At 39.8% G+C, this 17,093-nt stretch overlaps 1 protein-coding gene across 1 annotated transcript in view; it reads left to right on the forward strand.

Moving 5' to 3' along the window:
• Window positions 1-17,093, forward strand: part of TTC39C (tetratricopeptide repeat domain 39C) — a 106,249-nt gene that overhangs the window by 31,588 nt on the left and 57,568 nt on the right. Inside the window, exon 2 of the mRNA XM_045456893.1 lies at window positions 16,160-16,208. Coding sequence (XP_045312849.1) covers window positions 16,160-16,208 — 49 coding nt within the window. The remainder of the gene's footprint in view (window positions 1-16,159; window positions 16,209-17,093) is intronic.

Genomic DNA, 17,093 nt, shown 5'->3' on the forward strand with positions numbered 1-17,093 from the left:
AATACTCCACCGTGTATATATACCACATCTTCTTTATCTGCTTATCTGTCGATGGATGCTTAGGTTGCTTCCATATCTTGGCTATTGTAAATAATGCTGCACTAAACATACAAGTGCATATACCTTTTTGAATTAGTGTTTTTGTTTCCTTTGAGTAAATACCAAGAAGTAGAAATACTGGGTTGTATGGTATTTCTATTTTTAATTTTTTGAGGAACCTCCATACTGTTTTCCACATTGGCTGCACCAGTTTGCATTCTCACCAACAGTGCACGAGGGTTCCCACTTCTCCACATTCTCACCAACGCTTGTTTTTTTGTTGTTGTTGTTTTGTTTTTTGTTTTTGATACTAGCCATTCTGACTGATGTGCCATGATATCTCATTATGGTTTTGATTTGCATTTCCCTGATGATTAGTGGTGTTGAACATCTTTTCATGGGTCTCTGTTGGCCATCTGTTTGTGTGCTTGGGAAAAATGTCTGTTCAGGTCCCCTGCCCATTTTTTATTTGGATTATTATTTTTCTGGCATCAAGTTGTAGGAGTTCTTTATATATTTTGGTTATTAACCTCTTATTGGATATAGCCTTTGCAAGTATCTTCTCCCATTCAGTAGGTTGCCTTTTCGTTTTGTTGATGGTTTTCTTTGCTGTGCAAAAGCTTTTTATTTTGGTGTAGTCTCAGTTGTTTGTTTTTGCTTTTGTTTCCTTTGCCTGAGGAGACAAAGCCAGAAAAATATTGCTATAGCCAAGAGACTACTGCCTATATTTTCTTCTAGGAGTTTTATGGCCTCAGGTCTTACATTTAGCTTCTTAGTCTATTTTGAGTTTCTTATTGTGTATGGTGTAAGAAAGTGGTCCAGTTTCATTCTTTTGCATGTAGCAAGACAAACTTTATTTGTAAATATCAGCTTATTAAATAGTCTGTCACATTAATTCTAATTCAAGAAATCATTTGGAAGTTAAAAGATGGGGTCTCAGGGCCAAACTAGTTTCTCTGGCTTTTATTTGACTTTTGTTTCCCTTTCTCAGGCTTTCCTCCTCTCAGTCCTCACAGGTCTTTCTAGCTAGGTGCTGGGCCACCATTTGGGGCTCTGTGAGAGGTGGCACTCAGCAATCCAGTTTTCGGCTTTCTGGCCTCCGACCCAGCCAGACCCTCCATGTCCTCTGCCCTGCTCACCATTTCTCTTTTGTAGTTGTTCCCCAAAGCTCCCTCCATCCCAAGTTCTGAGGTGTACCCCTGAATCTGTGGGATACCAGAGACAAGCCTAAGAAGTGAAATTTGTTTTGCCATATACTTATAGAAGCTGTTTGTATTTTAAAAGACCACAGTGGGGGCGCCTGGGTGGCGCAGTCAGTTAAGCGTCCGACTTCAGCCAGGTCACGATCTCGCGGTCCGTGAGTTCGAGCCCCGCGTCGGGCTCTGGGCTGATGGCTCAGAGCCTGGAGCCTGTTTCCGATTCTGTGTCTCCCTCTCTCTCTGCCCTTCCCCCATTCATGCTGTGTCTCTCTCTGTCCCAAAAATAAATAAACGTTGAAAAAAAAAAAAAAATTTAAAAGACCACAGTGGCTCTGAGGAGCGTCTCGCCATATGCAAAAGGTGCATTCTTAATGTCCATATGTCTAAGAATGGGAGAAGATACTTGCAAATGATACATCGGATAAAGGGTTAGTGTCCAAAATCTATAAAGAACTTACCAAACTCAACACCAACAAACAAACCATCCAGTGAAGAAATGGGCAGAAGACATGAGTAGACACTTCTCCAGAGAAGACATCCAGATGGCTAACAGACACGTGAAAAGATGCTCAACAACACTCATCATCAGGGAAATACAAATCAAAACCACAATGAGATACCACCTCACACTGGTCAGAATGGCAAATATTAACAACTCAGGCAACCACAGGTGTTGGTAAGGATGCAGAGGAAGGGGAACCCTTTTGCACTGCTGGTGGGAATTCAAGCTGGTGCAGCCACCTTGGAAAACAGTATGGAGATTGTCAAAAAATTAAAAATAGAATACCTTACAGCCCAGCAATTGCATTACTAGGAATTTATCCAAAGGATACAAAAAAGCTAACTTGAAGGGGCATGTGGAACCCAGTGTTAATAGCGCCATTGACAACAGCCAAATAATGGAAAGAGCTTAAATGTCCATCAACTGATGAGTGAATTAAGAAGATATGGTGTGTGTGTGTGTGTGTGTGTGTGTGTGTATAGAATGGAATACGACTCAGTGATGAAGTTTGAAATCTTGCCATTTGCAACAGTGTGGATGGAATTGGATGGTATTATGCTAAGCAAAATAAGTCAGTCAAAGAAAGATATCATGATTTCACTCGTGGGATTTGAGAAACTCAACAGATGAACATAGGGGAAAGGAAGAAAAAATAAGATACAGAGAAGGAGGGCAAATCATAAGAGACTTTTTTTTAATGTTTATTTTTGAGAGAGAGAGAGCGCGTGAACAGTGGAGGGGCAGAGAGAGGGGGACACACAGAATCTGAAGCAGGCTCCAGGCTCTGAGGTGTCAGCACAGAGCCTGACGCGGGGCTCGAACTCATGAACTGTGAGATCATGACCTGAGTTGAAGTCAGACACTCAACCAACTGAGCCACCCAGGCGCCCCATCTGTAAGAGACTCTTAAATGCAGAGAACAAACTGAGGGTTGCTGGAGGGGCGTGTGTGTGTGGGGGGGGGTGGGTTAAATGGGCCATGGGAATTAAGGAGGGCACTTTTGGGGATGAGTGCTGGGTTTCATATGTGAGACATGAATCACTGGGTTCTACTCCTGAAGCCAAGACTACACTGTATGTTAACTAACTTGAAAAATTTTTTTAAAAATGTACATGTCTAGAAACGCACCCATCAGAACAGTTGTCCATAGGACGTAAGGATCTAGGGTCTAGTTACTTTTTTCAGAGTGCCGGGTAGAGTGACTTGTTAATTACCTGCTAGTAGATAATTACTATGCTAAGGTGTAGGAATAGACCAAGGCCCCTGCTTGTTTTGCCCCTAAGTGGAGTTGGTGACCCAGAGTCTCAGCCTGCCATCAGCAAGTCCTCTCGTGCCTGCCACAAACTGATGGCTGCACTGTTTACAGCAGAGTCTTTCATGGCTCCTCAGTGCCAGCTGGTGAGTTACAAAGGTTTCCCAGTAAGAGGAAGGCTGCTTCACAGGCAGTTAATGTAACAAAAGTAAATGGTAAGACAACTGCAGCGGCTGTGAGTGCAGACATTGCAGCACACACAGGAGTGGTCGCTCCCTGGGGACTGGCATCCCCTGGCCTGCAGATGTCTGTGATCGGAAGTGGAGTGTCCCTGGGGCCAGCTGGTGGTGTGCTTAAGGCTCCCATATCCCCAAGAAGAGTAGGTATATCATAAACACAAGTCTGAACAGAAAGCTGTACCTGTTCTCAACACTCGTCTGTCACAAGCCATGTGACTGTGATGATCAGCATTGTGACAGACATGCTGTCATATCCTTTAGATGAAAAGTTTCCCAAGGACCATGCTTTGAACTGTGTCTGAAAAGTAAGAATACAGCCTTCCCGTGAAATTCCACCACTGCTCCTTTCTGATAAAAGAGGCAAGCACTTTTATTGTTAGTGAAAGCAGTTTTTATGGGCTCAGGTTGAGGACAGTCTTCTATCTGGTAATTTTTTGGAACCTGTGGAGGAAGGTCCATTAGATGAAATGTCGTGAAGAGTGGATTTGGTAGGAGCTGGTTGGTTTGTGAAACAGCTCTATGCTGGGAGCCTGTTTATATGCCACATTCTGTGCTGCGTGGTCAGGACAGCAGCACGTGTCCGAGATGGTATTCCCACTCTCGTGGTTTACGTTTATGCAAACAAATAACAGGGCAGATGTCAAATATCAAATATTTATCTGCAGAGAATTAAAATACAGAGCTGTGGAAGAGAGTGGAGGTTTATTAATACGTCCTTTTTCAAAAGAACACTGGAGAGGAAGAAATCAAAGGTGTCAAGTAAGGGTATGTGGGTGGCTCAGTTGCTTAAGCGTCCCACTTTGGCTCAGGACATGATCTTGCGGTTTGTGAGTTCGAGCCCCACACTGCGCTGTTGGCTGTCAGCATCAGCCCTTCCCCTGCTTGTGTGTGCGCGTGCGCTCGCTCGCTCTCTCGCTCGCTCTCTCGCTCGCTCTTTCTCTCTTTCAAAAATAAACAAACTTAAAAAGATGGCAAGTAGCTTTTTTTAGACTTCATAAAATATGTGTTAGAGAGAGCCTCATTCATCCACGAAAAATAGGATGACAGAGAATGACTGTGTAAAGGTAGCAACCAGCTGCCCACTTTCCAGCACATTTATTGTTACTGGAATGTCTCCAGCAGCCAAAGTGGACTTATTAGTTTCCTTGAAGAGCACGCATGTTCTTGTTCATCTTTGTTTCTTCACCGTATAGCACAATGCCTGTTGTATACTTGGTATGCAGTGAATATACTTTCTGTGGGTGAATGAAACAAAAGTATGTTTATTAGAATTTTTCTTCCAGCACCATGTATAGAAGACCTCACTTTTCATTTATTTTCTTTTAAACTGCAGAACATTATTGGTTAAGAGTTGGATACGTGATTTTAAAATTAAATACCCTGCTTTTTAAAAACCTACCTTTGTTTTTTTAAGTAAAATTTATAGTTTTCTCATAAATCTATTATGAAGAATGGAAGGAGCAATGTAGAAAAGCCATCTATTTCTTTGACTTTGATGGTGAATTGTATTGTTTGTGATTGGGCCCACTTTCCTAATTACTCTCATAAGTGTGTGGCTTGAATAGGGTTGACAGTTTAACCAGTGAACAGGCTCTGAATCAACTCTATGCTACAGGAAGCTGCTTTGAAAATGGAAATTGGGCAGCTGGGTGGCTCAGCCAGTTGAGCGTCCAAGTCTTGATTTTGGCTTGGGTCATGGTCTTGTGGTTTGTGGGATCAAGCCCCAGGTTGGGCTTCATGCTGTCAGTGCTTGGGATTCTCTCTCCCTCTTTCTTTGTCCCCACTTTCTTTTTTTTTTTTTTTTTAACGTTTGTTTATTTTTGAGACAGAGAGAGACAGAGCATGAACAGGGGAGGGGCAGAGAGAGAGGGAGACACAGAATCTGAAACAGGCTCCAGGCTCTGAGCTGTCAGCACAGAGCCCGACACGGGGCTCGAACTCACGGACCGCGAGATCGTGACCTGGCTGAAGTCGGACGCTTAACCGACTGCGCCACCCAGGCGCCCCAACTTTGTCCCCACTTTCTAAATAAGCATTAAAAAAAATAAAATTGGAAATTTATTCCGGAGACTTAGAAGCTGTGGAGCAGCAAGGTGCATGGACCTGGAGGACGAAACTTAGTGAATGGGATAAATCCATTGCTATTCCTGTGGAAGTGACTTAACTTTCAAAAAAATGACAGATAATGAATTTTATATTATAACCTGATTTGTAACAAGCTTCAAAGTTTTTTTTCCCAATGTTTATTTTTGAGATAGAATATGAGCAGGGGAGGGGCAGAGAGAGAGGGAGACACAGAATCTGAAGCAGGCTCTAGGCTCTGAGCTGTCAGCAGAGAGCCCGATGCGGGGCTCAAACCCACGAATCATGAGATCATGACAGGAGCCAAAGTCGGACACTCAACCGACTGAGCCACCCAGATGCCCTTGTAACAAGCCTCAGAAGGGAACTTTGTACCAATGATCTCCATTCGTATATGAGACCTCTATGGATGCTTTGTGTTATACATGAAGGAAACCTTTGTAGGACTTTCTTAACTAAGATGCTTTTAGAATAAATTAGATTTTTTCCTTTTTGAAGAATGTTAACTATTACAAATCATGTCAAGAGAAACATTTTAAGTGAACTTTTTCACGTTTCATTTTCCTCGACCGCCATCTGAGAGAAGAGGGTACTTTTCTTCTTAGACTTGTGGGTCTGAGCTTTTTCCTCATCACTATGGAGGCCCCTTTTCTTTTTCTGCACAGGAAGGCGGCTCTCATTCACACATGTTTATTGAACAAATGCAAGAGCAAGAAGGGGCTGGAAACGTTGCTGTTCTTTGTCGCTGTCACAGTAGGAGTAGAGATGAATCTTTCGGTCTCTTTCGTTGGCGAGTGATAAAAACTGCCATGTTCTCTGGCCCTGGCAGTCTAGATGTTCCTTTCTGTGTTGTTGCTGCAGCATCTTCAGATCAAGATTGAGCTTTTCAGCTAGCTCACCATAAAGGTGTTTCCCATTTCTGAGTGTTCTAGAAAAGTAAGGCCAGTCTATTTGGAAAACTCTTCATTGCAGAAGAGTCAGATTAATCTCATCTATTGATTGTTAACACTGTGTACTCAAAGAGGGCTTGGAATATAGGACAGTGAAATTGACATAATAGCCCAGGAAGTACAAGTGCAAGTTATGAGTCTACAGTCAGGTGGCCTGTGTCCTGTGAAATTTAGACTGTTCAAGGCTTTGTCTATTTAGTACTGGCTCCGGCATATTTTAGTTTTTACCACAGCTTTCCTCAAAAGGTCTTGGAATAAAGAGTTTAGTTTTTTTCTTGTCAGGGTGGGAATAGTCATCTTGATAGAGGGAAGATTTCATTTTAAAAATAAAAAAAAAAGATAATTCAAAAAGCAAGAAATCCTGTGATTTTATTTGATGGCCTACTGCCTTTAATATAGAAGGAAATCTCCAAATCCTATGCATTCGTTTTTGGAAAACAGAGACTGTTTGAAGGAGCAACCTCCTGTACGTATCTCTCCCTTCATTTGCGACTGTTTGTCTGCTAGCCCTGTGCTAACAGTACCCTGGGCCACAGTGAGGCACCTCCAGACCTCGGCTTGCCGCTCAGTGAATACCTCACTCCCACGGAAGCAGGCTTTGTCTATTGCTCTTGAATTGCTCCATTATTCTGTTTGGTTAGCTGGATGGTATATTCTGTTGAGAAATTGTATCAAAGCAACAACTGAATCACGGAGTACTTAGAGCAAGTAAATTGACTTAAATGATGCATTTTTCTCTGTAAAAGGTGTCTGAATGTAGGGAGAGTGTCCACAGTGACGTTATTGAAACAGATGATTAGTGCAGTTGTTGTCGTGACTGTTTATCCTCCCACACACATACACTTAATCATTGGATAAAATCACCGTGAATCCTATTGCCCACCCCCTCCCCCGCAAGTATTTTCATTGTTTTATTGTCTATACATATTGGAACACTGTGTACATGGAACCTTTGTACATTACATTCTGTCACAAGCATTTTTCTAGGTTGTAAGATTCTATGTGGTTATTTCATGAGGCATTGATTGTATTACAGACATGCTGTACATTTTCAAACAATTTTTTGATTGTCATAAAATATACATGACATTTACCATCTGAACCACTTTTAAGTGTGCCCTTTAGTTAAACACATTAGCATTATGGTTTGACCCATCTCCAGAAGTCTTTATCTCGCAAAACTGAAACTTTGCACCCATGAAACAACTCAACATTCTTCCCTACCCCCAGCCCCTGGCAACCACCACTCTGCTTCCTATCTCTCTGAATCTGATGATTGCAGGTACCTTCTGTAAGTGGAATCACACAGTACTCTTTTTGTGACTACCTTATTTCACGTAGCATAACATGCTCAAGACTCGTCTATGTTCCAGCACGAGTCAGAGTTTCTTTCCTTTTTAAGGCTGAATAATATTCCATTGTGTGTATATACAACGTTTTTATACATTTGTCTGCCTTTGTGATGTCCACATTTTGGTTAACTGTGAATAATGCTGCTAGAACAGGGCATACAGATATCTGTTTGAGTTCCTGATTTCAGTTCTTTTGGGCATATACGCGGAGTTGGAATTGCTGGGCTATACGATAATTTCATTCCCAATGTTTTAAGGAACTGCCTTTCTGTTTTCCATCATGGCTGCATGATTTTACACCCCCACCAACCGTGTACAAGGGTTACTGTTTTTCCACATCCTCATTAACACTTGCATTTTCTTTCTTTCATTATAGCCGTCATAATGGGTGTAAGGTGGTATTTCATTATGGTTTTGATTTGCATGTCCTTAATGATCAGTGATGAGCATCTTTTGTGTACTTATATATAGATATATATATATCAATATATCTATATATCTATATATCTATATTCTTTGGAGAAATGTCTTTTCAAGTCTTTGCCCACTTTTTTTTTTTTTAAGTTTATCTTGAAGGAGAAAGAATCTCAAGCAGGCTCTACACTGTGAGCGCAAACTCACAAACCGTGAGATCATGATCTGAGCCGAAGTCAAGAGTCAGATGCTTAACCAACTGAGCCACCCAGACACCCATTTTGCCCATTTCTTAATTGGTTTGGTGGTGGTGATGGTTGTTGAGTTGTAGGAGTTACTTGTATAGTCTGGATGTTAACCCCTTACCAGATAATTTGAAAGTATTTTCTCCTGGTCTGTGGGCTGCTGTTGCCTTTTCACTGTTGATTATGTCCTTTATACAATTTTTATTTAGATATAGTCCAATTTATTTTTCACTTTTGTTACCTGTGCTTTTCAAGAAATCATTTCCAAATCCATGTCATGAAGCTTTTCCCTTATGTAGACAGCTTTTTAAACTTAGGTTTTTCCTATCGTGGATGATGTTGCAATGAATGGCTTCATGCACTTAGCTTTTTCTTTTGTTGGCACTATTTACTTTCAGAAAGAAAGATGAAGTATTGAACCAGTTTTGTCCCACTCTAGTGCCCATGGAAACACCACCACACAGAGCAGAGGGTATCACTTGTTACCAAAGGTTTTGTTTTTGTTTCTGAAGGCAAGGAGGCATCTACAAAAGCAGTCAATACCTTGATTGCTCCTATCGTCCTCTGGAACTGTGATTTTTAAAACATGGGTCACATGAGCAACCTGGGTCACAGAAAAGGCACAGCACCCTTAAGAGCAGTGGGGAGTGAATTTATGTGATTCTTTCTTTGACCCTCAAATCTGGGATCTCAGGGCTGCAGTGAAAGGTGAGGATGGTTTCCATGGCTGATTAGCTTCTGGTGGCCCTGGGTAGTTTCCAATCTCCCTGCACATTTGAAGGGAGAAAAGTCCTTTTGAAGAATTCTTCCAAGAACTCAACATTGTGTAAATATAGAACATTTTCAAAAATCAAAAGTTTAAAACCTTCAAGCCATTTGCCATTGTGTTAGGAGGTAAAATCTTTGAGAAAAGCATGTTCAGTTAGGGACTGACATCTAGTAATTATGCCCATTTATTTAATGGAAAAAATATTCCTTTGAGAATCAGATGCATACATTTTCTTCCTCTGTATTTTAGGAGATAAAATTTTCATCAGTCTAGGTTTTAATATCCTAGAGAAACATTTCTTCAAACTTTGGCAGTGTTGATGAATTGAGGAAAAGACGATCAATTGCTCCTTTGTATTTGCAATAGGTTTTCTGCCTTTTTATACAGAGAAAAAGCTGGAGCCATTTTATTACTACTGATGATTCATTTTCAAAAGGCAAACGGTGGTAATGACCATAAGAAGCCTTCTCATCGAAGAGGATTCCAAAAGGCCTCTTTGCAGAGGATTTTTATTTGTGTTTGCTTTTTAATTTTTTATTTTGAAAATAACCTACATCTTCTTAAGTACATAAAATAGTTTAATCAATCCCCATGTTGTGGTCAGCCAACCTCAGTAATTAAGTGATGGCCAATCTTGTTTTAGCTATACTTATCACTTTTAATCCTCTTACCTCAATTATATATATATATTTAATGTTTATTTTTGACAGAGAAACTATGCAAGCGGGTGAGAGGCAGAAGGAGAGGGAGACACAGAATCCAAAGCAGGCTCCAGGCTCTGAGCTGTCAGCACAGAGCCCAATGCGGGGCTTGAACTCAGGAACCGTGAGTTCACGACTTAAGCCAAAGTCGGACACTCAACTGACTGAGCCACCCAGGTGCCCCTCAATATATTTTTGGAACAAATCCCAGTAATCATTTATCTGTAAATACTTTTCTTTTTCTTTTTTTAAATGTTTTATTTATTTTTGAGACAGAGTGAGACAGAGCATGAGCAGGGGAGAGGCAGAGAGAGAGAGGGAGACACAGAATCTAAAGCAGGCTCCAGGCTCTGAGCTGTCAGTACAGAGCCCGACATGGTGCTCAAACTCACAAACTGCAAGATCATGACCTGAGTCGAAGTCGGACGCCCAACTGACTGAGCCACCCAGCTGCCCCTGTAAATACTTTTCTAATACGCCTCTAAAAAATAGTTTTTAAAATGTAGCCATAGCTAAAAAAAATGAGGATTCCCTGATATCATCAAATGCCTGCAGTGATCATTTATCAGATTTTTCTTTTTTTCTTTTTCATAAGGAAAAGTTTACATATAGTGAGGAATGTATACATGTGTAAACATCACAGTGTTACTACTTAAACCCAGATAAAGTTATAGGATATTTCCAGCATTCCAGCATCTTCCCTTGAGCTCCTTCTTAGTCGATAATCTCCCCAAAGATACCACTGTTCTGACCTCTGTTGTCAGAGGTCAGAAGGTGTTTTGTTTTGTTTTTTTCCTCCTATAAAGTAGGCTACATGCCTCAGGTGGAGCTCAGTGCAGAGCCCAATGCAGGGCTGAACTCATGACCCTGAGATCAAGACCGGAGCTGAGATCAAGAGTCAGACACTTAACCGACTGAGCCACCTAGGTACCCCAAACAGTGGTTTTCAACTTCCTATTAGTGGAATCATATACTCTTGTGCCTGGATTTTTTTACTCAAGATTATGTATGAAATTTATTCATGTTATTATACTTAGCAGTAGTTTGTTTTCATAGCTGTGAACTATTCCATTTCATTGAATGCATCAAATAATTTCAGTATATTCATTCTATTTCTAGTTCGAGGCTATTATGAATAGTACTATTAACATGACATACATGTCTTTTGAGGGCATAATAATTCTGTGTATACATATGTATGCTGAGGAATGAAGTTACAGGATCATGGGACAGGCATATGTTTACTTTTAGTAGGTATTACTAAGCAATGTATGAGAATTCCCCTTGCTCCACATTCTCATTAACACTTGGTGATGTTAGTCCTCGTGAGTATGGCCAATCTGATGAGAGTGTGGTGGTATTTCATTGCAATTTTGATTGATATTTTCCATTGTTTTTCAGCACTGCTTAATATGCTTATTGACTTTCAGATATCCACAAAAGTGAAGTGCCTATTCAAGACTTTTGCCCGTTTTTTACTGGGTTGTCATTTTTTACTGATTCTGGGAAATTCATATATTCTGAGGATTAGCTTTTTTGAATAAGTGGATTGCGACTATCTGTGATTGTCTTTTGCAATCTCTTATGAGTGAATAGAAATTCTTGATTAAGTTTTGATGTCAGGTGTACAGCTTTGTTGTTCTTCAAATTTGATTTGGCCATTGTAAGTATTTGTCGTTTCCATGTAGATTTTTTTTTAAAGGTTTTATTTTTAAGTAATCTCTATATCCAATGTGGGGCTCAAACCTACAACCCAGAGATCAAGAGTTGCAGGCTCCACCAATTGAGCCAGCCAGGTCCCCCTCCATGTAGATTTTAGAATCAACTTTTCAATACCACCTCCCTCCATACACACCCCAGGGATTTTGCTCTGGATTGCATTGAAGCTGTAAATCAGTTTAGAGAAATTAACATTGTAACAATATTGAATTCTAATTCATAAAAATTATATATCTCTATATTAGTGGTTCACAACCAAGGTCAATTTGCTCCCAGAGGACATTTGGTGATATTAGGAGACATTTTTGTTGTCACATCTGTGGTTGGGAGGGTGGCTGTGTGCTACTGGCATCTTGTAGATAGGGGATAAGGATGCCGCTCAACATGCTACAGCTCATAGGACAGCCCCCAAAACGAAAAGTTACCTGACTCAAATGTTAAGAAATCCTGATTTAGGTCTTTAGTGTTTTTTTTTAGTAATGTTTTGAGTTTTCAGTGTGGCAGTATTGCATGTCTTTGTTAGAGTTATCCTTACAGAGAATTAGTAATTTTGTGCTATTGTGATTTTTGTTTCATATTCTCATTGTTATGGGTATGTATGAGTGTGTGTGTATACACATATGTACACACATATATATATACATATATATATATACACACACACACACTCTCATACATACATACACACATATGTCTCTTATATGTGTTTTATGTGTCTGTTGTATTTTAAACCTTTTATTTTAGAGATTCCCTTTCAGTTTCTTTCCCTCTACTCATATATTTTTTTCTTGTCATGAGGAAACTAGGATCTTTGTCCTATAGAGTTTCCTGCAGCTTGGATATTGCTGATTGTATCAGCATGATGGTGTTTAATATGTTCCCCTGTCTCTCATATCCATTATTTCATGAGGAGATCCACAATGAGACACTGATTCTATCATTTGCTTTTCATTTATTATCCCAGGAAATTTTTGTGGAGGAACTGCCCTCCTACCCAACTAATTCGTTACTCTGAGTCCATAGAGAAAAGACGGGATAAATGCTTACTCTCTTTTTAATGAGTTTTCAAAATAATGCGTTGGTTCCTTAAGATCCTCCATAGGCAACAAGAGCAGTGTTGGTGGTGGTGGTAGTCTTGTTGTTAATTAAAATTATCATTTTGGATTTATGGTTTAACTTTATATGATGTTTCAAACTATTGCTGTTTTTACTCTCATTGGGGTTATTGTTCCATGTTTGCATAGTGGGAACCTCTTCAAAACCCTAATATAGCTTTTAAACTTCCTAGCTCTCTGCTCTAATAAGATAACTCCAGGCTGTTCTTGAACATTTTTTACCCCTGACCCAGAATCAACCATTTCTTCAAAGACCCACAATCTCTTTTACTTAATGTATTTAGAGAGGGTGCTAGACCCTCTCAGGGCTGCTGGTGGTGCTACTTCTAGGCTTTTTCAGTAGACAGAAATATTTATTTTTTAAAAGATAAAACCAAGACTTTATATCCTAAGCTATAGGATTTTTAATTAACTACATTCTTTTTCCTATGCACAAAGTCCTGAGTCCCAACAAACAGCAACATCCCTACCCATTGCTTTGTCACAAACTACATCCCCAGCAGCCTTAGAATGGCAATACCAACTTGACTGGAGAGAATGTGATTACTGAAAAAAAAAATATTTTTTGCCATCTTTTGGGGTCTATTTTTAAGAATATTTCATAATGAAAATGCACTGTCAGGTTATTGTGTTCTAAAGTCCCTTGGAATAGTTCTGTGTGGTTATTTTACCAACTGGATTCGCCTTTAGGTGCATTAATTTTGCTGTTTAGCGATATTTACATGATCCCAAAGTCTAATCTACAAAACAAAGCGTCTACAAAGAAGCTTTGTTTCTGTCCTTGTTTCTTCTTCCCTATTCCTTCTCTTACCTTGTATGTATCTATTTTTTTTAATTGTAAGTTATTCCATCTGTTTTTTTCAATATTAGCAAATGTATATATATCCTTACATAATCCCTTCTTTAAATAAGGGAGGTTTTCACCATGTGGTCGGCTTCACTTGTCCCCACTTATGTTGTTTTATCTACTTTCTGGTATTTAAGAAGGTTTGTATTTTGGTTCTAATCCTTACCTTTCTACTTGGTCTTTACATGATATCCTTACTCCCCTTGTGTTTGGATCATTGTTTATTGGTTCCTAATATGAGCATATTGAGGTGAGCTATGAGCCTCTTCTTCCTTAGATTCAGTTTTAAAGTAATGATACTTCTACCCTTTGGGAACATTTCCAAATCCCCCAAATGAGTAAGTTTTATGTAGAAACACATCTGTTGGCCAAAATTGATCAAGATAAGGTAAATTAACACAGGGTTAAAAGGTCAAGTGACCCTTGTTAAATTCATTTTTTTTTTTAAGTTTTCTTTTAATGTTTATTTTTGAGCGAGAGTGGGGCAGGGGCAGAGAGACGGAGGAGAGAAACAGAGGGTCTGAAGCAAGCTCCCCTCTGACAGCAGAGAGCCTAATGTGGGGCTCGAACTCACGAACTGTGAAATCATGACCTGAGCCAAAGTTGATGCTTAAGCGATTGAGTCACCCAGGCACCCCAAACCTTGTTATATTCTTTTTTTTTTTTTTTCAACGTTTATTTATTTTTTTGGGACAGAGAGAGACAGACCATGAACGGGGGAGGGGCGGAGAGAGAGGGAGACACAGAATCGGAAACAGGCTCCAGGCTCTGAGCCATCAGCCCAGAGCCTGACGCGGGGCTCGAACTCACGGACCGCGAGATCGTGACCTGGCTGAAGTCGGACGCTTAACCGACTGCGCCACCCAGGCGCCCCAAACCTTGTTAAATTCTTAAAACAACAGGTCTTGTGTAGCATATGAGAGGTTGCACGTTTATCGGTCGGTTCATTGTACTGGGTACGCCGTCTAACATGCCAGATGCTGTGGGGTTGGCAGAGACTGTACTTCAAAGAGAGAAGAGCATTTCCATTGGGCTGGTTTTTCACCTAAGCCAGTATGGGAAGTACTGAGGGCCAGTCTAGAGTACCATGAATAATTTATAGCCTTGGCTCTCAGAAACCTAATTTTGGTCAAGAACAAGAAGCATATCCCTAGCTTCAGCTTCTTTCGTTTTTCACATGGCAAAGTGGTTAACATGTAAGCAAGGAAAGGGGAAAGCCACGCTAATCCGCACTTGATTGAAATCTAGTTCTACATCTTTCATTCCTTTACTGGTTCATATTTGTTGAATGCCTGTTGTGTGTAAGACAGGATGATAAGGGGTACGGGCAGAAAATAACATTCTAGAGGGGATACTCATATGCAAACCACATTTGGGTAGGAGCCTATACTGGTATGTCCGTGCAGAGCTGTGGATGGGAAAATCGCCATCTGTGCTGCCACATCGCGCAGGAACGGAGGGACAGCAGACTTCATCGTGTGCTGTACACGTGCCGCTAGAGCTTGGTTTATGGGTAGGAATGCTAGTGGGGGTTCTTCACTAGTGCACTGATCTTCCTACTTCTCTTTTTGTTGGCTTAGTATCTTATTAGGTGGGGGTAAACAAGTTATTTATTGTAGAATTTGAGTTAGTACTAAGTAGATGGGAAAAAATGTAGCAGAAGGTTGATATTCCAAATAAATCAGGTTCCTTATCGCCCCACCTCTTTCCCCTCCCTTCAGGACTTCCCCGCCCTCCCCCCTTACACTTTCTCTCCCTTCCCCTGACCCTAGAGGAAAATGGATGTGCATACTATTTGACTCAGTAATGCTATCTCTAGCAGTCTATCCCAAGAATATACTGGACTTGCCTGAAAAGATACAGGTACAAAGATGTCCATCGGATATACTCATTGGATATATCTGGGTGTGTGTGTGTGTGTGTGTGTGTATGTATACACACACACACACACACACACACACACACACAAATGTGCATGTCCACCCCTCCCCAGACATACTTTGCACACAAAGTAAACTTCCTATAGGGGATTGACTAAATGTATTGTTCTTTCCTTTTTTTAGAATGACCATATGCTATCTACATAATTTAAAAAATCAATAAAATTATTTTTAAGAAGGCAGTTACTACTTGTTTTCTCTTTTAGTGCAACTTAAGGAAATTTAGATTTTGTAACAGTTATTAATTTTGAAAGTTTATATTCCTATATTTTTTGAATTGGTATTCGTTGGATTTGGTTTCTGTTTGGTTTATGTACGTAATTGGATAATGACTATATTACAGTGGGGAAGTGTCTGACTCTCGGGAGGCATTCTTCAAGTTTTTGTTTGTTTTTTTTTAGCTGGAATGAGGGAGTTTTCAAGGTTGGCTCAGTGGTAAAACCCTTTGATCTACTTTAAAAATTATGGTTACTTTATGTGTGTAAAGTTTTGAACATGTTTTGCATTTTTAAGATGAATATTGATCATCTTCCTTTGGCCATGTGTTTGTAGATGTCATGTTTGTTACTAAAGCAGTCTCTTATAATTTGACTTATGTGCCTTGCTTTGAAAAATCAAGGGCAGATTGTATTCTGTCAGGTAGACTGAACTTTCTTGCCTCGAACTTCTTTCTTAGGGTAATTTAATCAGCTTTGAGACCTTACAGTGTCTCCAATTATTAGAAATATATAGTGATCCAATATATTAAATGTTTATGAAAGTATACATTAAACGTCATTTTGTTTCCTTAACAGAAATCATAGCCCATTGATGAGTTTTGGAGCCAGCTTCGTCAGTTTTTTGGTAAGTTGATATGGGGAGAGGTGTTGGTGTGAAGGAAACAAGTATATAAAGTATGTCTTAGAGTGACTAGCTGTATAGGTAGAGATCTTTTAGCATTTAAAAGTGGAATCAAGTTTTGCCTATTAACCAAAACCTGTGAGATATACTCTTCCTTAATTTTAAAAATAAAATGCTTATACCTTCCAGAGTATTCTGTTTTTCTCAATCAAAAAAAAAATTTTTTTTATATATATAATTGGAAAGACCTTTCCAAAAAAAACTAAATGTGGACTGGAAGGCAAGTTAAATTAGCATAGCTGAAATTTGTTAGTTACTATTACATTTTTAAATATTAGTATTTAGGAATTGAAGGGAATAGGTTGCAGTTGGGTTTTTAAAGAAAATTCAGCCATGTAGAAAATTGGATGCTTTTTTCCAGAAATACGTATAACATCCCACAAACCACTTTGCAACACAAAATTAAAAATAGCTATCTTAGAATGGTATAATAGCAAGTGTGTGTGTGTGTGTGTGTAATCAATATCATGTGTAGAGATCAAGTAAAATAAAGAAAGCATTTAGATTTCAAATCTAGAAAGATATCTGCAAATTTATGTGTCCTACACAGGCTGTCAGTGCCCAACGGCAGACGCCAGACCAGCTTCTGGTGACATAGGTTTTCATTCAAGCTATTTATTTCCTCTTACTGCTGGGGAATATGACAAAAGTTTTTAAGGCTTGCTGTTTTTAGAAAAACATAGCCTCCAACTTTAAGGAAAATGGTACTCTGTGGGAAGCACTACATGAATACCCACTTAACTGCAGAGGCAGTGAGGGAGACCCAGCCAAAGGGTGGGGCAGGAAGGTGGAAAGGGAGGCTATGGCAGAGCTGGGTCTGCTTGGAAA

The sequence above is a fragment of the Leopardus geoffroyi genome, chromosome D3 (assembly GCF_018350155.1).
Source record: "Leopardus geoffroyi isolate Oge1 chromosome D3, O.geoffroyi_Oge1_pat1.0, whole genome shotgun sequence".
In the NCBI taxonomy this organism is placed as follows: Eukaryota; Metazoa; Chordata; class Mammalia; order Carnivora; family Felidae; genus Leopardus; species Leopardus geoffroyi.